Source organism: Centrocercus urophasianus, unplaced genomic scaffold (genome assembly GCF_019232065.1).
Source record: "Centrocercus urophasianus isolate 14NV4802_14NV808 unplaced genomic scaffold, USGS_Curo_1.0 seq_15, whole genome shotgun sequence".
Classification (NCBI taxonomy): Eukaryota; Metazoa; Chordata; class Aves; order Galliformes; family Phasianidae; genus Centrocercus; species Centrocercus urophasianus.
Genome location: NW_024884697.1, coordinates 43052125 through 43072183, shown reverse-complemented (window position 1 = coordinate 43072183; position 20059 = coordinate 43052125). Strand labels below are relative to the sequence as shown.

At 39.9% G+C, this 20059-nt stretch overlaps 1 protein-coding gene across 1 annotated transcript in view; it reads right to left on the bottom strand.

Annotated features, from left to right (window-relative positions):
• The window catches only part of PLXNC1 (plexin C1), a gene marked incomplete at its 5' end in the record, with an annotated part of 68180 nt that overhangs the window by 34277 nt on the left and 13844 nt on the right, over window positions 1–20059 (bottom strand). Inside the window, 9 exons of the mRNA XM_042815888.1 lie at window positions 662–749; window positions 2091–2270; window positions 3510–3649; window positions 7697–7753; window positions 7873–7948; window positions 9282–9351; window positions 12322–12466; window positions 13470–13584; window positions 18275–18375. Of these exons, the coding sequence (XP_042671822.1) occupies window positions 662–749; window positions 2091–2270; window positions 3510–3649; window positions 7697–7753; window positions 7873–7948; window positions 9282–9351; window positions 12322–12466; window positions 13470–13584; window positions 18275–18375 (972 nt within the window). The remainder of the gene's footprint in view (window positions 1–661; window positions 750–2090; window positions 2271–3509; window positions 3650–7696; window positions 7754–7872; window positions 7949–9281; window positions 9352–12321; window positions 12467–13469; window positions 13585–18274; window positions 18376–20059) is intronic.

Sequence of the window (20059 nt, the reverse complement as noted above, 5' to 3'; positions counted from 1 at the left end):
ACACTGCAAAGGCAGCTATTTCCTGCAGTGAGATGGGAATAGTGATGACGAATTCTCCTTCCCTCCCCTCAATGCAGGTCCTATGAGACAGGCAGAACAAGCTTTTTGGCACCCTTGGGCACTGCCTCTTTCCACTCCTGCACTTGCCAAAGTAGAGTTTGTTATAGACATCCATCCCATGGGAAACTCCACAGGGCGGTGCTACTGTTTTCTGGTCTTTGTGCTGCAAATTCTGGGGGCAGCACCTCCTCACAGCCTTGGAAGAAGGCTTTCAACCCAACGTTATCTCGTCTCCTCCTGTTTGCTGAGGCATTGGCACCATGTGGATGCCAGAGAGACATACAAGATCCCCTCCTTCAACTGAACCATATCTGGAGCTTGAGGGGATGCTCAAGAAAGGACAGTTTTGGAACAAGTCTCTGGAGCATAGAAAACATCACAGAGGATCATGCAGGGGAGTAGTTTATGTTTATCCATGATCCTGTACTCAGAATATATGCAACCATAATCCTATAAGTGGTCATGTTTATTTTAGGAGGATGACTGATGTTAAGTGTGTATAAGCATTTGAAAAATGCTGAGATCCTCCTAAAACCTTAGGAACAAAACCTAATCTCTTAATAGACCTCAATTCGGTATTGTAAAGAAGATTAAGACTTACGGTGAGGTTTGATCTCTGGTCATCTGAAATAATCACTTTGTCCACCACATTCAAATTTCTACCAGTTGTAGTTATTTTGCGACCACCACTGTTAAAAAAAAAGAAAAAAGAAAAAAGGCAGGGGAAGGCAAGGTTAAAATTATTTCTTTTCCTACATAAACTCCCTATTAAAGCTTTAGCTGTGAATGCATTACTCATGCATTTTCCTTTGGTAGAAGCCTATAAAATAGAGTCAACATGCAGGACAAGATAATTTGAGCTATATAGCGTAATGCCATCTTTTCTTCATAATGTTATGATAAATGCTTTTGCACAAAACCAAATGACTTGAAAGCTTATGAATACATTCTCTTTTTCAAAAAAACTCTTCTTGTGCTTTCTTTTCTCACAGCCTAAGGACTAGACTGCAAGTTAATATTCTGTCTTGAGGAAAGTGCATCATGGTACTTCTCTATCCTGAAGCAGCTCTGTCTGTGCTTAATTCCTGTCTTCCTCAGGACAACCCAGTGGTGCCAGGCACCTCGCAGGGAACATGCTTGTCGATGTTCAGACCATCTGTCTCATCACACACAATGGTGCTTGTATACAAGGGCTGGCTCATCATTTCTGCTGAACACAGTTGGAGTGGTTTAAGGTATTATTAATTTCCTGCTGTCTGTGCTGCACCTCACCTGGAGGCAAGGGCACGTGCCCTATAGCTGCTCAGCTGCTGCAGCTGCCAGCCCAATGCATTACCTCAAACCCACACTTGGCAGTGCTTGATGCCAAGATGTCAGCTTGAGAACATGAAAGCGGGTAAAATCCCTTCTGCTACTCTGCTGCATAGGCAGACGGACAGGTGGAAAGCTGTGCCTGAGAATGTCTCAAACCACCCTGCAAGTCTGACACCAGAGCTGAGAGCTTCTCGCAGAACGCAGCAGAGGCTTGAAAGGAGGAGCTCCTTTGGCTTTAAAGAACCCAGTCCTAAAGCAAGGCTGCACCTTCCATTTCCAGTGTTGAGTACTTTCCCTTCCAATTCACTGATACTTTATATTGTTTTGAAGATGAAGTGTATAGGAGCACCAAGAAATTCATCAGAGTTTGAAAGAAAGTTAACTGAAGTTTGAATTTGCATGTGCTAGCAAATTTTGGATTTAGCTTTAGCTGGAAGAGATGACTTCTAACTTCTACTGTGCAGACTTGAGACAGGCATTTAGGAGTTTATGGAATCCTACAAGTCACAGAATCATCCATGCAGCTATTGTGACACTATCTATACGTTAAATGTTAACTCAGTTCACTGACAGAAATTCATCCTCCGCAACACATCACCGCAGTCATCCATGTTCATATTAGTTGCAGCCTGGCCAAGGAAGAATGCTCACGCATACTGGCTTAGTGGAACCACATTTTAATAAATACATAAAAAGTATAGAAAGACACACTTTACCTGATCCAGGAGGTATTTGGTGTGATTCCAAAACATGCTGGCAGTGAAACATAATGCAGGGTGACTGGTGGCGAACATTTTCTCCCGTCAGCCTGTATGCATACACTTTTGGCCTCTTTACGCATTGGTGGAAGAGCAAATGTCATTTGTGTATCATTTATCACATTTCTAACTTTAATGCTGCAGGAGAAAGAAAACAGTCACAGATGCTGAATCACAGATGCCATTACGCCACTCATTTGGTGTTACTACATGAAGCCTATAACCTAACGTAAAGGATGAAGAGAGGAAAGGAATGAATCTTTGAGCTGCCAGATGGAAGTGAAGAGAGAGAGCAGGGAGTGGAAAAGAGAAAGTAGGGCTTCTTTTGAATGAAGTTGCTATGTGTCACCATAATTATACAGTATGGTACGGATATTGGTCTCAAGGCCTTGGGACAAGGCTATGTAACGCAATGAGTGATTTTCCTGGTATTTTGTACACTGTTCAAAAAAAATGGTTCAAAAGCTAGTCAAGAATGAGAATCTTCAGATTACTCTTCTTTTTCACTCTTTTCTTGCTTCATTTTTTGTCTTTTGCTCTTCCCTCCCTTTCTCTCCTTTCTTTCTTCCTCTCTGCCATCCCTTCCTCTTTTTTCCCCTTTCTCTCCTTTCGTTCTCTTCTTTCCCCTTCTCTCTCCTCCCTCCCCACACTTGTCTTCCTTTTCTTTCTTCTCTCTCCCCTCTTTTTCTGTATCTCTGTTTTTCCCTTCCTCTCTCCTCTTTTGTTTTCCACGGTTCTCAGAAAATTCATGGTTGAAGTAAAAATTGAACAGTACCGTATGAACACTTGCTCAAGTGCAAGCTATATAAAAAGGGCTTGGTAATCGTAGGCAGCCATTGCAGCTGCTACTGAAAATGACTGATTGAGAATAAGATAGCCTAATTTCCTAGGGTTTTACACTGTGCAATCATCAATAGAGAAAAGTACAAGTTGTTGCATGAGAGATTTCCTTCCCTGGCGTCTTGTCTGTGCCTTCAAAAGCCAAAGCCTAGAATATGTGGGGAATAATCTGAAGCAGAGGAGAGCCAAACAAAAGCTGAGGTTTTTGGTCTTCCTGTGACCTAATTTCTTGTTGCCTGCTGCAAGAAACAAATGGCCACACATACAGACATGCCCTAAACAATGTTGAGAAAAATTCCCACCTACCCACCCCACATCTTGTACTGTACCCAAACACCACACTCATTTCCATCCTTTGGGAATACGATGTGGAAGATTAACTAAAGGAGTGCAGAGCATCCCCCTTTGCTGAGGAGTGGTCCAGGACAGCTGTTCACACAATAGTGCAACTAGGGAAAAATTGGGTTTGGAGTGTAAACAAACAATTTACACTATGCAAAATAAACAGCAGTACTTTTCAGAGCTGTGCTAACTCACATTTCTTGTTTACAGCCACTGCTTCCTGTCAGTACCAGTTTTATGCCTGATGCATGTGTAAAGTTTTCTCCTTTGACTGTTATTTCACTTTTGCCCAACGTAGAAATCCACAAAGGCTCAATGGAATGAATGTTGATATGCTATTAGAAAACAAAGCAAAACAAAATCTGTTTATAAAAAGGCTAGGCAGTTAGACAGCAGCAAAAACAACCACCGCTCAGAAATGTGGGTTTGATGGCACTGAGATGCATTTTTCTTATTAATTTCAGATCTTGTTACGTTTGATCCTGGGAAGTATTGTCAATCACAACTTCTTTACAAGCCAACTATTTTTACCTACATAATTTATACTTCAATTTATCTCATAAGAAACCTGCCAAAAGGAATCATAATCTGACATGCTGGAAGGTACGTATCATGAAAACCCAGTTTGAAATGATACATTTTGCATGATTCTTGAAGAACTACGAAACAACATGAGACAAAAACCACAGTGCTGTCACTATAAGAGATTGGAGAAACAAATGAAGGTACTTCTCATGACCTGAAAAAGAAAAGCAGAGTCAAATCCCAGAATGAAAAGTCAAGAAATAGCCCAGAATGAGCTTTACTACCTGAAGCACAACTGCAGAAATCTTTCGGTATTCCATTTTGATGCAAAGAAGCTCACAAATCTATCTCCATGCATTTAAGAATAACCCTAGTTTGTGGTGATGCTGTCAGTCTTATATAAGTGTGCCTAGTTTTAAACTTTTCTATGTGTTTTTCTTTATGTATCTTTACATTTACTTACTCTAATTTACTAACAGCACCAAGAAAGAGATTTTTTTCCTAGCATATTTGCTATGGAAATGATGTGATTGACAGCATCTCATGTTTACTCAGATTTGATGCTTCCCTATTTCAATAATCAGTGTCAGGTTCCTCTCTGTGCATCTTTCAGACATCAAAAGAAAACAGTAAACATTAAAAAAAAAAAAAAAAAAAAACCAACGGGAAAATACACATGTGAAACCACAAAATGTTTGAAACCTCCTCAGGGAAATGATTTCTGGGTTGGTTTTAGATTGCCTGCACAACCAGTTTCAATTCACTTTTTAGAGTTTTCTGATTATCCTGATTTCTGTTAAGTCTGCCTGTGGATGTATTCTTGAATAAGTTTAGCCCAACACTGAGAAGAGAGCTAGTGCAGAACCTCTTAGGAAAGCTAAGAATGTTGTTGCCACAGCAGTTTTCTCCCCACTGATCTTTTTGTGTACACAGATTGGCAGCAAGACTTCAGGCTTATTTTCTGAGGGGATGATGTGGGTCCCAACTCCAGTCCTCTGCAAAAATAAGCCACTGCCTGCTTCAGAGAGTGCATTTTCCCCACACACTACCATCAGACGCCTAAGCAATGCAGAACAAATGTGAGACCTGTCACAGCTGACTAAAAGCCACAGGTTGTGCCTTAAGGAAAGAGCAATGGAGGGCAAAGGCCAGGGCCAAAGGGCTTGCAAAAGCAAGGAATTTGTTAATGAATTTCCTTTGCTCCAAGGCGACTTCTGGTAGGAATAATGGAGGAGGGCAAAGGAAATGGCTGACAAACTGCTGAAGGGGAAAGTCCTCTCCCACCCTGACCTGGGGATCAGATTAACCCTTGGTAAGTGAGGAAGATGAATGAGGCAGAAATTTGAGATCCTGAAGCCCTCGAAACAGCAGTGCCTTACTGCAGCTACATCCTGCCCTGTCCCTCTGTTTGTGCCCCAGTGTCTCACATACAGTCACAAGCCAAACACTACATAAAGGAGGCCAAAACTGCTTAGGACTCCCCCAGGCAAACAGCAGGATCATACAGTATCACAGGAGCACACGGAGACCTGCACAGCTACATTAAGACAGCAAGCAGCAGGCAGAAACACAGAGTGCCCAGGGGTGCAGGCAGAAAATGATGCCTCTTCGAACTGCAGCTCACATCCACTGGGTGTATAAGCAAAGAAAGATGGTGCGGTTGTTGTGAAGAGTGCTTTGCTTGCCTTCTTCCCTCTTTTTAAGCTAAGTGGAAACCAGGGTGAGAAGAAGCTTCACCAGCTAAGCCTTTACCAGAGTGCCGTGACGTGGGCCTCCTCACTGCATCCTGCCATGCTTGATGGCATCAGGCACATAGAGGCAGCTCTGGGGCCAGCTTGCCTCCATCACTGGAGAGCCAGTCTTCAGACATGCCTGGGGCAATCTGCAGCACTTTCCTCAGCAGCAAAGAAGCTGAAAGCGGGAAAGGCAAGGCTTTCTCGCAGGCCAGCTAGCTTGGCAGTCCTTATTTCCTCAGAGCAAGGGATCCGCTACCCCTCAGTTCCTGCACACGCAGCCCTTGCTTAGCTAGAAGAGGCTCCTGCAAGTATGAGGAAAGGAAACAGCAGAGGCAGAAAGTCATTTATAAAAGCCAGAAGTTGTGAGGCACACCGATGCCATGGTGATGAAAGAGAGGCACAAAGAAAGGGTGCAGCAGGTCCTCAGGTGATGTAAATCAGCATCACCCTGTCAGCTCCAATAGAGCTCTGAACTTGGAGACCTCGCCCCGGCCCGGACAGCACGGCGCTTCCCTGGGGCTGTGTAAACAGTGACAGCCACATCCTCAGAGCTGTGGTTAGTGCGGCTGCAGGTCACAGTGAGATGCTTGGCAATGGCCTGGTTTAATCAGCCTCTGCCTCCCCGGGGAGCTCATGCCTGTCCCTGCATTCCTTCAACAGAGCTGGCATAGGACTTCGAGGCCACACAGAGACATGGATCATGCAGCCGACCCAGCTGAAAAACAATCTGCTGAAAGAAAACATTGATTTCCAGCCAAATCAGTTCCCCTGTCAAATGCACGTGCACAATCACTCCTGCTGTTGTTGTGGTGCAAGGGGAGGAGGGTGCAGGCATGGAAACCAGCAGCTGGAAACAGGAGGAGGGCTGGAGCTCCCATCACCAAAATAAATGTATTAATGCAAATGCTGTGCTGGGGTTGTGGGAAGACACAAATCCTCTTTCTTGACCCTCCAATATGTTCTTCTTAAAGCCCCAGTAGTCAAAGGAAAACAGGATTTCAAATGCAATTTCAAGCCCTCTGAAAGGATCAATCATGTCTAAATAAACATCTGTCTTGGGGCTGCCTGTAGTGCTTTCACAGCCTTGTCCATCACTGTCTTTTCCAGATAAGGCATGTGAAAGAAAGCCATCTCCCAAAGAAGTCCAACTATTTACCAATGTCAAATTAATGCACTTGGAAGCAGAGCAAAGAATTTCATGTGTTCTTTCACCAGCAATAATGCTTTGTATGCACACCAAATCCAGAATATTAATATTCAGAAGCACAAGTATTGAAATCACCCTCTTCTCTGTGGAAAATAAAACAAATTTTGTGATATTGTTTAAGGCCTCAGCTGAATGGCCGGATTTAGGAGGTAATTCCTGTCTTCACAGGTGAAAGTTTGTATAGTTCTAATGAAACATTCAGAGATAAGAACACAGTGCCTATTTATACCAACCATATCATTCACAGTAAAGCAGAAACCAAAATGGGTAGGGAGCAAATCTCTATGTAGTTACTCATCAATCAAATTTTTCTTCACTACTCATTCCTCTCCTAATATCTGCATGTCATAAGCAACCATGGATGACAAGATTGCACAGTTTTATGTAAAAAAACCAACCACTTGACCATAAAGAATAAAGAGATAACCTTGTGGTTAACAGGCTGTTCTATGAGGAAAAAAGAGTAAGTTCACACACAGTCTTTATGATTTCAGGAGAGAACTGAACAACCAGATTCAGACAGGTACTGTGCCACCATTTCCATTCCGGTGATCCAGCTTGAGTGGGATAGATGGAGGTTACTTCCATCTTCAGTCTACCCACAAGCTTTTGTGGAGTGCCTAAACATAACAAACATGGAATTTAAGTGATTCTGCAAATACTGCATCTAGAGGTAGGCATGTGACTTTTCTGGTGCTTACTATCTCAATGCCTGGATCTGAAACCCAAAACTTTGCTGGTACCTTTAAACATCAACCAAGCAGTAAGAAAAACAGCTTTAATCCAAGATACGCATTACTTTTCTATGTTCTTCATCCACAACCGAATTCCTCTGCAAAGTCCTTTCATTTTGCAAAAATTTCTCCCCCCACCCACAGTACTTCAACAATGTTGATCTCGAAATGCTAACTAACCTCTGATTTCTGGGCTGTGGTGATATCCTTGGAAGCATTTTGGACACTGCAAATATCCTGAAAAAAATCAGCATTTCTCCATGTCAGGACAAGAAAGAGAGAGAGTATTGCTCAGATGTAAACAATACAACAAAAAGGTATCACAGGGGATTCCAGGCCTCCTCAACAAACTTCACCTGGCAGGCAGTGGCAGGAGAGACACGTGTCCACTTACAGCTGGCACACTCACCGTCGTGTATGCACCGTGTACAGCTGTTAATACACAGAACAAGAGATTTTGTAAGATGAAGGGACTCAAATACAGATTCAGTCACGAATGTGAAATTTCAAGTGACAGAAAAAATGCACAAATCCAAGAGAAAAACCTGGCAAGCATGTAATGAAATATGTAGAACATAACCTGAGTCTACCCTCCAAACCTACTGTTCTGTTCTGCTTATTCTGAGGACAAATTTAGTATGAAATAGAGTCTGTGCTAAGACGCTGAAAGTCATATACTTCTGAAAAGCAAGAAGCAGGCAGAGCATTATATTTTATTTTGCTCTGATCTTCTCTGATATGTAAGTGGCCAGTTAGTACATTCCATCCCGAATAGGGCAAACTTCCCAAACTTCTATTCTGTGTGCATAAGTGTTAGCAAGTATTTCTTATTTATTGTTGCCTCTCCTTACCAAAAAATAGGCCCATCGGAGACCAGCTCATATCTGATGCATTGATCAGCACAGAGGATGGCCAAGAGCAGCATGCTCTTCTCAGCTCCATCCGTGCTGGGAAATGCTGTGCCTTAGAGGAAAATAGTTCCTTCTCTATGTTGCTCCAGGGACCAGGCAGCAATGTGCTACTTCCCAAAAAGCAGGAGTTCAGTTTCATGCCAAGTTGCCTATGAATTAGCCTCCTCATAAAGGAGAGAGGTGTTCTGAAAGGAAATACTAGAGCTACCTGGAGTATCTGTTAGCCAGACCTAGATTTTAACAACCACGTATCGTAAAGGTTTTGGCCATGTTCTGGGCAGAGAACAAATTGCATTGTTCTATTGCAAGCTCTCAACAATGACTTTGGCTCTGAACAAGAAAAAAGTACATATATGTACAGAACAACAGGTATTTGTTATTGTTAGCAGATTAGATGCTTTTTTTCTTGTTAGAACGTATTCATTCTATCCTTGTACCACATTTGAATCATGTCCTGTTCAGTTAAAGAACAGCTCCATAAGGTGACTTTCACAGATTCTCTTGATTTCTCTGACCTAGGTCTTATCCTGAGTACCAGAGGCACCTTTTTCACAAGAACAAAAAGGATTTTAATGTCATTATGACATCCTTTATCATCTCTTCAGGCACTCAGTCATTCACTCATTGTAATACCTCTCCTACAGCTGCTAGAGTCCCATTAAATAAAAGAGTCATCAGAAGAAGTACCTTTCTAAAGGCAATCAAAAAAGAGGAGAAGGAGGAAATGGGCCAAGAAAAGGGATTCAGCTATCTTTAATGAAACGTATTTCCTTAATAACAAAAAAAGAACAGTCACACTTCCAGTGCAAACACATAAACCTCCCAGAGAACTGCAGTAGGAAGCAGGTTCTTACTTTTCCAACTGAAATGTTTCTGTGATATTCCAAGAGCTTGAGGACAGCGACACTTCAAGGACCAGACAATCTGGAAAAATGTGACTGTTAGACAAATGCTGAATATTACAAGAAATACTTGTTAAAAAATAACTGACCTGAAGACTTGCATGCATTCAGTCATTCTCTACGTAGTACCCACTATCCCTCATAAACATATTCCTCACATTTTTGTCTAATAAAAATAACTAGATTTTGTCCTTCCATAGCGCCCTTCTGCGAAGTTATTCAAACGCTACGCACACACTCATTAATTGAGCTATATGCCACCTATGCATGATACAGACAAGTAATGTTATTGACAAGATATAGATAAGGAAATGTCACCACAAAATAAGGATATAAAATCATCTCCTGAAGAACATACAGTATACCTGTGGCACAGCCAGACCCTGAATTCAAGATTTCCAGTACAACAGAACAGACTGTTCAAATGCAGGAGACCCTGACATACTGTACTTCTATCTCTTTCTGTCTCACTTGGGTTTAGAGTCTTCTTTTGTAATCTATGCAGTAGCAATTTTCATCCTATTTAAATCTTTTATGATTGCATGAGTCAATTTGCTATTATTTCAGCTAGTAATTACTATACCGACAATTCGCTGGCAGCTGTGGAATGAAAGAGGATCTTCTCCCATGAGCAGAATACCACATCGAAAAACAGAGTTAGATATATACCACTTAAGCCATGGTCTCTTTCATCTGTGTGCCTGCAGATGTGTACGTCTGCAAAATGAATGAGTGTCTGAGATCAAATGAAACCCACGTGTGCAGACCTTCCTAGCTTTCCTATGCTAAGAAGCAGAATAGCTTTTTAATACAGGAAAGCTACACAGATTTCAAGTATATCCACCTTGCAAAGGTAGAGAAAGCTTTGCCTTTATCACAGGCTGGCTTGTTCAGATGAAAACCAGCTTTGGCTACATTTAAATTGCTAAATAAGTAGTAACTCCTGGCTCCACATGCCAGCATGGCACTTGGGCACTTACTGCACAGGTCACCTGACAGCTTGTTAGAAACAACCCTTGGGACTGTTGGTATGCTTAAATACCTTTCTAAATGGAAAGCAAAACGTCTGACTTTAAAGTTATTTCAGTAATTGAAGATGTAGATGAGCATGTACAGACACTTTGAAATCCTCCACCATTTTTATCTTCAGAAATCTACATGTCTGCAGAGATGTCTGCTGGGCACAAAATTGGCTGAATGACTTCCCTGTTCATCGTATGAGAGCTCAAACCATGAGCTACTAAAATGCAATATTTTACTGGGGGTAATAAGTAAAAGCTTGAATTTTCTCAGTGTCTGGCAACGCTTTCTTCTAAGTTTATTTAAACACTTTAGAAAGAATACTGTCAAAAATGATTTCCTGATTTTGTCTATATTGAAATTTATGGAAAACAAACATTGCTTTCTGCATGACCTGGGCTGACCTTTGAAATCCACCAAACTGCACCGAATAGCAGGTATTTCCAAGTCCCTCCCCCTACCTCCCTCCCTACTTTGCTTCCTTTCTTCCTTCCCTCCTTCCCTCCTTTCAACCTCCCTGCAACCTCCTTTCCGGTGGCTGTAGACAGTGAAGAAGTGTCCCATCAACGTCTCCAGACTGAACAGCCCCATTTCCCTCAGCCACTCCTCATAAGTCCCTTTTTTAGTCCCTTCAGCAGCTGCACGGCTCTTGTGTGCTCATACTCCAACAATTCAATATCCTCCTTGTAGCACGGGGCCAAAGCCTGAACACAGTACTCAAGCTGCAGTCTCATCAGCGCTGTGTACAATGTCACAATCACCTGCCTAGTCCTGCTGGCCTTGCTATTTCTGATGCAGGCCAGGATGCCATTGGCCTTCTTGGCCACCTGGGCACACTGCTGTCATCTAACACCCCCAGGCCCTTTTCTGCTGGGCACCTTTCCAGCCCACACCACTGCATGGAGTTGTTATGAGCCACATGCATCACCTAGCACTGAGCCTGGTTGGATGCCATGTGGCCAGATTTGGCCCATTGATTTGGCTTATACAAATCCCTCTGCAGAGCCTTCCTGTCCTAAATTATTAAACAAAACTGTCCCTGAGACTGAGTCCTGGGAATGCCACCTGTGACCAGCTGCCCAAGGAACTGAACTGTGTTCACTGTGACTCTGAGCCCAGCCATCACACAGTTCTTCACCCACAGAACTGTACGCCTGTCTAAGCTATGAGCAGCCAGTTTCTCCAGGACAAGATACCCACAAAATGCACAAAACATATCACATGATTCATGCATCCAGTACAGATCAGGTCTCTAATTTTGAGAACAACTTGCGAGCAGTGTAGCAAAAGAACAAGTGCAAATGGATTCAACCAATAACTTAGAAAGATTAAAGAAATTCAGTCAGACACAGACTGATACATCAGTGAAATTGCTCTTTTAGAAGAAAATCACTTTCTCACAAGTGTCTAAATTAGGTTGAAAGAGCTCACTGAATGTTGAGATTATTTTTTATACAGATATTCACACTGAGATTTTCCTTGTATTTATGCTGGTACAGCTTGGTTTGAAAACAAATTCAGCTTGCAGGTGAGAGAAGGGCTAAGATGGGTTAATCTGTCAAAGCAGAGCATTGCACCAGCACTGCTTCCATGGCTCCAGCCAGCTTGACTGGCCTTGCAGCTTCCCTAAGTTTCTTTACACATCTGCTAACTGCATCATGTAAATGTAGGCCCCAAAGCTGAGACACTGCACTGCTATAGGCTGATTTGAAGAAGCTGCTTCTAGTAACAGGTTAATGTGTTTTATTACTCCTAGAGAGAACTTCATAATAACGAATTGTTAATGATCAAGAGTACTGTAAGTATACTCAAAATCACTTGGCAAAATAGGAATAATTTTTTAATGACACTTAATATAAAGTATTACTTACTGTTCTAAGATCCGTATTTTTGCACAGTTCTCTTCAGTAATAAATACATAAATAATAATGACAGCGAATAAGTATTAAATAAATGTAATATTAAGACATACCATGATCCAGTATCACTGCAGTAGCGAGATTGCAGACACAGGATGAGTTTTCCAGCACTACATTTTCATGAGGCATTTCAATAGGTTTTACAGTTTTTATTATACAGGAAGTAAGGGTTTTGCTTATACTTGCAGACACAGAAATCTATAAAACGATATGAACATAAGCATTCAATAGATATTTTGTAATAGTTGTTAAATAGCCCCCTTGCCTCTACAGAAAATTTCAAACTATGAAATGTAGAAATATAATCTTTTATTCAGCAGCAGACAATTCATTAGGCAGCTTCTCAAAGGAGAAGACCTCTCCCAACTGGAAAAACAATACAAAGAGTCCAGAAATGAACAGCACTGCTTACTTGCACAAATTAAATGGATCTCTAATGAATGTGAGGGGAGCAATCTAGACTATTTTGGATTTTAAAACAAGAATTTTGCTGTAGCAGTATTACATGCTGTTACAGTTCCTTCAAAATATTTGAGTAAGAATTACAAATCCTCACAGAGAGCCAACATTTGCATCCATACCTAAAATGCACTTAATTATGAAACAGAATTTGTCTCGTAATTAATTATTCTTTGTTTCTGGCTGAGAGTGCTTTACAAATGTGAGCACATTAATGCATTCAATCAGGAAACCAGAAACAATACCATGCAGATTAAGTGGCCAGTCACAATACTTGATAATCAAATACTCAAGGCTATGTTTGCTGAGAACAGATACTGAGCAAACACTAATATCAAGCACTTAAAAGACGCATTTGTGCTAGCATGTGTGTCCCAGTGAATGTTTAATAACTTGTTACAAAGCTCAGAACTTACATAATGAACTCAATACATAGTCACTGGAAATATGAAAATAACTAACACAGTGATATAATGGAAAAGTTGTCTTTGTCAGTAGAGCAAATTTTTGAGACAACATCATGAAGATGTTGCTTCAAGATATATTTTATAGGAGAGAAAGAGAACATCTGTCTGATCTACATATTCAACTTACAGAGTTTTCCAATACATTTGCCAATTGTTGAGGTAAGAGGGATTAACGTATGGAACATCATGTCAAAAGAAGGGAAGCTGCAATAAGTAATAACATGACACATTTTAAGTCACAGTAAAAAAACATGCATAAAACTGGGTGTACATACCTGATTTTTGGCAGGGAACCTTAGCAGGATTTTCAGATCTTTATCAGGTGCATGTGAAATGCTAAGCCAACCCTTCGTGCTGTTTGAACGTGTACAATTTTCTTTTAATGTGCACCTAAAATTATACATAAGATTATACTAGCTTCCTTATGGTGGCTTTGATTTCAGACACTGTACTTCAACTTATTTAGTATGCTATTGATTTTTTACAGGAACACCATTGATTTTTTACAGGGAATATGGTTATAATTGCAAAAAGCTCCAGGGAAACAATCAGTGAAATCTTCTGCTTATCGAAATAAATCACAATGCATTGATATATGCTCTAGGGACCTAATTAAGTCAATGGGACTCCGGCAAATGTTAGATGCTTGGCAAGTAACAACAGACTTGGTAGTCAGGGACAGACTTCATTACCCTGAATTTTGACTACTTCATTGTACAGCTCTGAATCTGACCTCCCCCATTTCCCTCTACACTCAATGGAGAGAAATATGCTCTTTCAGGGTCAAGTTATCCTAACCTATTTTAGACATTAATGCAAAAATGAAATGAACCACTTTATGAAAGCTGCTGTTTCTCTCCAGTGTAAATAACAGGAGATGGGGGTGAAGCTCAGATGTGGAACCACACTTTGACTGTAAAGCTGAGATGAATTAATCATTCTTTCCAGTCACCTCTGTTGTCCACTGATATGAATAGCAATCTTTGCTTTTGATTATAAACACCTGTTTTGAAAAGGTAATTCAAAAAATATATCTCATTCTTCAATAATAAAATTAATTTCAGCAGTAGGATAGCAAAAAGGAAATGAAAATGTTACAGATGCCAAATCGTAGGATGAAGAAACTATACAACAGCACAAAATTAAGAAAGAGTGAGGAAACACCAGGATATATAAGTATTATAAATATTACACAAACGAAAAAACACAATAAGGAATGGAGGACGTTGACATACAAATTAGATGGATGATCACTGAGTCTGAGAAATGAATCCTTAAAATACTACCTGGTGTGAACAGCTAATGAACAATTCATGGATTAACTTCAAGTAATCTTCTAAAGCAAGCAAGTAAAGTTATTTCTAAATGCATGAATCTTAATGTTAAAAGTGAATATTCATAAATAGAAGCAGTATTTAATATTAATGTTTTAATAACAGCACTTTTCTACAAAAGTAGAAGTATGCTTAGCTTCAATCACGTAACAGTGACATGTGCCTTAGGGAACTACTCTTTCGCTAAAAATTAGAAATGTGGACATTCTTGAAACACACGGACCTTGATACAGTCTTTCCACCAGGAACTCACTGCATAAATATACTTTGTGGCAATGTGGTTGCTCTCCAGAAGGAAAACACATGAAAGACCTTAAAAAAAAAATCTATCACTTCTGAAAATGCCCAAAATAACCCAACAAACCATACAAGCCATAAAGCCATCTTCTCTTTAAATCAAGACGTTGGCAACAGTAATGCATTTAAACACAAGGTCACTTCCTTTGTGGTCTAACTGAGGAAACTGCTACGTAAGAACCTTGTGGAGCTTTGCATCTGAATACATTCAGATCATAACTACACTATCAGAAATTGAGAGTATGTCTGACATATTTCAAACTGACTTAACCAAGGCAAATTTCAGTCTGATTTAGGTCTTTCTCCACCTTACTGAGATCACAAGGATCCATCAGCACTGTTTTAGAATCACAAAGGATGGATGGGATCTGTCATCAACAGATGTCCATAAACCCAATGCTCGGCTGTATGTAGTTAAATAAGTCTAACTGGCAACATGACTGGCAACTGGAGACATCCAATAGTTTTTGATAGGCTGAAAATCACACCCTTGAACATACAAGGCAACATGCTTGTCATACTTGACACTAAATAAAGACATGCGTTTCAGTAACATTAATACTAAAATATTAAATAAGAAAACGGTTGATAAAGCTGAATGTTCAAAACTGTCCTAGGACAAAGATACTTATATTCTTAGACCACCAGAGCAACATTAGCAGTGAGCCAGTTTCTCTCATCTACAATGAAGAACTTAGGAGCTTCATGGCAAAAATGTACTATCATTTTTTACCAAGGGCTGTACTTGTCTTCATGTCAGGGAAAATTTGTTTTTATGCTCTAAAAGACTATCTTTAACATTCAAACAATGTACAAAGGAGAATGGTCATTTCATAGGAAACAGCCACATGGGGAAGTAGAGGATCTGATGTCTCTCATCACAAACTTTAACAATTGCCTTGTAGAAGCCAAGAGTAACGTAAATTTCACTCACTAAGGGTAAAACTGTTTTGTTATACCCCTATTTTGAGACAACATATACTGTTTGCAAGCACACTGTAACGAACGTAAGTATGGTTCTGAAAAGTAACATACAAATTCAGATAGCCACTAAGAAAGTGAAAATATGAATGCAGCAAATGTAGCTGAAAGATTCTGGACTCCTTTTTCCCTGGAAAGTCAGACTGGATCAGGCCCTTTACAACACAGAAGAGAATTAGCCACAGCAGCAAGACAAGACACAAAGCAAAGGGTGAGGTTAATTAATTAACTGGGAAAAGAGAGCAAATTTAGGGAGAAGGACTCTTAAAAACTTCCATGGGAGACAAAGGGGCACTTTCTGCTTTCGACACCCCCGTAAACTTCAGGATCAAATTTCAGGCACACATAGATATATTGTCTTATTTCCATATTGAAAATACACGTAAAACATCAGTGCCTTCTACTGGAATAACTGTAACATACTTTGGATAAATATGGTTCATCTAGAAAATACATAAACATTAAGAGAAATCACACTGTTCTATGACTAATTGTTTGGAATGATGTTAAGGGAAAAGGGGAGTATGTATATATTTGTCCCTATGGAAGACAGAGTAGAAATAGAGTAGTAACATTTTGTTGCATTTTGTTTTCACTTGTAATAAGATATGTGTATTTTTCATCAAAATACTGGATTGAGTTCACATTATCTTAAAAAAAAATTATTATGTAATATATTGCTTTAATGGACATGCATGGACATTGATAAAATCAGACCTCCCTCCAAAAAAAACAGGCATTTAATGATGCTAAGTGCTAACAATGAAGAAAATATGTAGGTGTTGAAGAGGAATCACATGACAGTAATCAATTTTTTCTTCATATTATTTGTTTCAACTACGTGGAAACTTACGGTGATTTCCCTCATAAGAAGGGGATTTACTGACTGATAACTGTTATCTTTATAAGATAACTAAAAGCCTGAAAAGCTTAACACTGTAATTTATACAGTCTAACATGGTAGCAAAAGAGAGAAAGAGATTTTGGAAAAAAAAAAAACCAAACCCAAACACTACAGAATAAACACCAACTCTCTTCTGATAACCACCTTTAGAAATGCAAAGGAGCAGATTTTCAGCAAAACCATGGTAACGTGGTAAAACAAATCAATCTCACAATCAGTTTTCTTTAATGTTTTAACCAGTGGTGAACTGGTATAAAAAGAAGTTTTATACTGATAGCATCTGATGATGTTGGGAACATTACCGTGCAGAGTAGGGTGAGACTATCACACAGAAAACCTTGGAGAACTTTGAAACGGGATGACATTTTGAAGCATGAAGTACAAGAACATGTACCTAGAGCAATAAAAATCTCACAACCCATATGTGCTATAGACTGGAAACTCATCAGCTGGAAAGAAAACAGAGAAAGAGAAGGGCCTGGGGGCTTTATTTGAGCATGGATGAATGTGGCCCATCAATGTGATGCAGTCATGAAAGACGTTTGTGATCCCAGGACACACTAAGTAGGGTGCTTCCTGGACAGACTGGGAGGGATTGAAGACCGCTGAGCAACGTACAGTTGAAATCTTCTTTGGATTAATTTGATAGCTTTGGCCATCCTTATTTGAAAAGGATGCACAAAAACTTCACAGAGGGTGAACTTCAACAGAGTTAAAGAAAGCAGTGTCTTATATGAAAGGAGCTTAGTGAAGTTAGCTGTTTCAGTGCTGCAAAATGAAAGCGAAGAAGGGGACTGTTTTCACAAAAACAGTGAGAAGATAAATGTGAGGGACGAAGAAACCCTACTGAAGCCAAAGCAAAGTGGGCAACAGAACAGGCAAGTATAACCTGCCACCAGTATGTGTGTGATGAAAACAAGCTGGGAGATTTTAACCAGGAGAAAAATGAAATTCTTGAAGAGTCACACAGTAAAGCAGGGAGAACAAAAGGCCTGTTTAAATTTATGATGGAGCCTGATGAGGGTTGCAGCTGTCAACACTAGGCTCGAAGACCCAGGAGCTCCTTAAATCCAGGCCAAAGACATGCAATAGCTTCAAACTTGATTCAAAGAAAGCAGCAAAACTAATCACTCAGATGCAAGGATTAAGCGTTTAGAAACTAATTCTCCTCTAGCCTAAATGAAAAGCAGTGATTCCAAAGCACTATAAATACTGAAGGCAACTGAGCACCCTTTCCCTGTTCTCCAATGCAAGTGACTCCCTTTTAAGATGCTTCAATGACAGTTTTACCCCTCAATCAATTCTAAAAGCAGAATATTTCTTCTTTTTAGCTTAACATACATTTTATGAGTAGAACTCAAAAATCTGAGGGCTAACACCTGCATTAAAAGGTGCACAATTCCTTTTCACATTACAATGAAGCATCTCACATTTATGGCAATGATTGATTTCATAAAAATTCAGTAGATACAATCTTTATGCTGAATATCCCCAAGGCTGTAAAAATGTATACTGAGTAATAATGCATTGCTTTTATATGCAAGGCTAAAACACCAGAAAATACCTTTGATTCAAAGAACACCACCCACAGTAGGGATCCTTTGCAGATAAGCATTCTTGCTCGGAAACATATCTACCACAATTTGCAACTGGTATTCTTCTCACCTAAAACCAAAGAATGCAATAATACACTGAATTAAAATAGCCTCCAGAAACAAGAAAATTGAGGGTTACCATAAAAATTCTGACATCAGTCAAGCACGATCCCTTCAGAGAAGTTTCCTTATGGACTTCCCTCTGTCAGAAGACCTTTGGATAGAAATGTGTGGCCTATTTTACACACGCTGCATTTTGCCATCAGATGGTGAAACTCCTCTGACAATGACAATTTGGTTCTACTACTCAAAGGCCAGCATGGACAGAGTAATGCAGGAAAGTCTGATCAGCATAGTGAGTTATAGGGAACAATAGAAAGGAGGCTTATTTTATGAACAATGCTCTGCTTAGCAGCATAGTTTTCCTCTCATCAAAACTGAAATCTTTAAATGACTGATGAAGGTGCATTCAAAATGCATGCGCAAAACAAAATGCTTCTGTGTTTACATCAACATGTCAGGTAACTGCATGTGCACACCGGAACAAGCGCATGCAACTAGTCAGCATGCATGCAAGCAAATGCTATTTCAATAAGCAAATATAGATAATTGTGGCTATATTGTATGTATCTATACTTGTACATTCAGCTTGAATATCCTAGTCAGCCATTTTCAGAAAAGGAAAGGAAAAAGAAAAAGAGAAAGCTGTTTACAAATACAATAATGTTATTAATAACAATGTTAATTAATAGTATTAATAAGAAAAATATTCCTGATTCAAGCCATTTGTTTACAAATTTGTAAGTTCCTATGTTTTGTGAACAGAAACAAGGATATGTAGCAGGTATGTATATCGGTATTTACTTTCTTCCAACCACAAATTGTAAAATTCAATTTACCTGCAGATGTGTGAAATAATATGCTCAGAAACTAACCAGCATCTTAAACAACTAGCAATTAAAAACAGAAAACACAGCGTAGATGTCTCATTTAAGCTACAGGACATAACTAGAGAAGCATGTACTCCTAAAAACTGTTGTTCCTCTTTAACAAGCTGCTCTTTCACCAGTGCCTAAGAAAATGGAAGCCTTTCCCTTGAATATTTACATATTTACATATTTTTGACTGAAATCTTGAAGGTTTCTGCGCATGTGATATGTGGTTTGTATCAGTCAGGAGTTCTCCCACCAACTTACCCACTCCCTCAGATGGCAGGCTATTATTTATGTTCGCTGCTGGAGAAGTGATCTTAATGTAAATAAAGTAGCCATGTGCTGGGGTAAAATCCCATCCTGCTCAGATGGCCCTCATGTTTTTCCTGACATTCTCCCAACTACTGGTGAGACAATGGAGCTTGCTGAGTTAATTCTCAGCAGCCCTGCTGCAGGACATGCTGCAACAACTGTGTGGGTTACTGGGAGCTGCTCTTAGCTTAAGATGTGCCTCTGAAGTGGGTACCCATGTGCAGAAGCTTACAGGATTGCTCAGCCTCACCTTGTTAATCAGTTCTAATTGTGGAGTTGTTCTTTTGTTTGTCTGTTTGTCTGTTCACTCATTTGTAAAGTCTAGGCCTACCTGAAGATGATGACAACTTTATTATTGACTTCAGGACTAAAAATTCAAAGCCATCTCTCAAATTAAGAGATTTCTCCACATCAGAAAATCCCCAATTGAATAACAAGCTCTAGCCTACCAATACCTGGTTTACTACTTCAGAGGAACTGTCTCCATAGAATCTAGTTTTGTGTGCTACC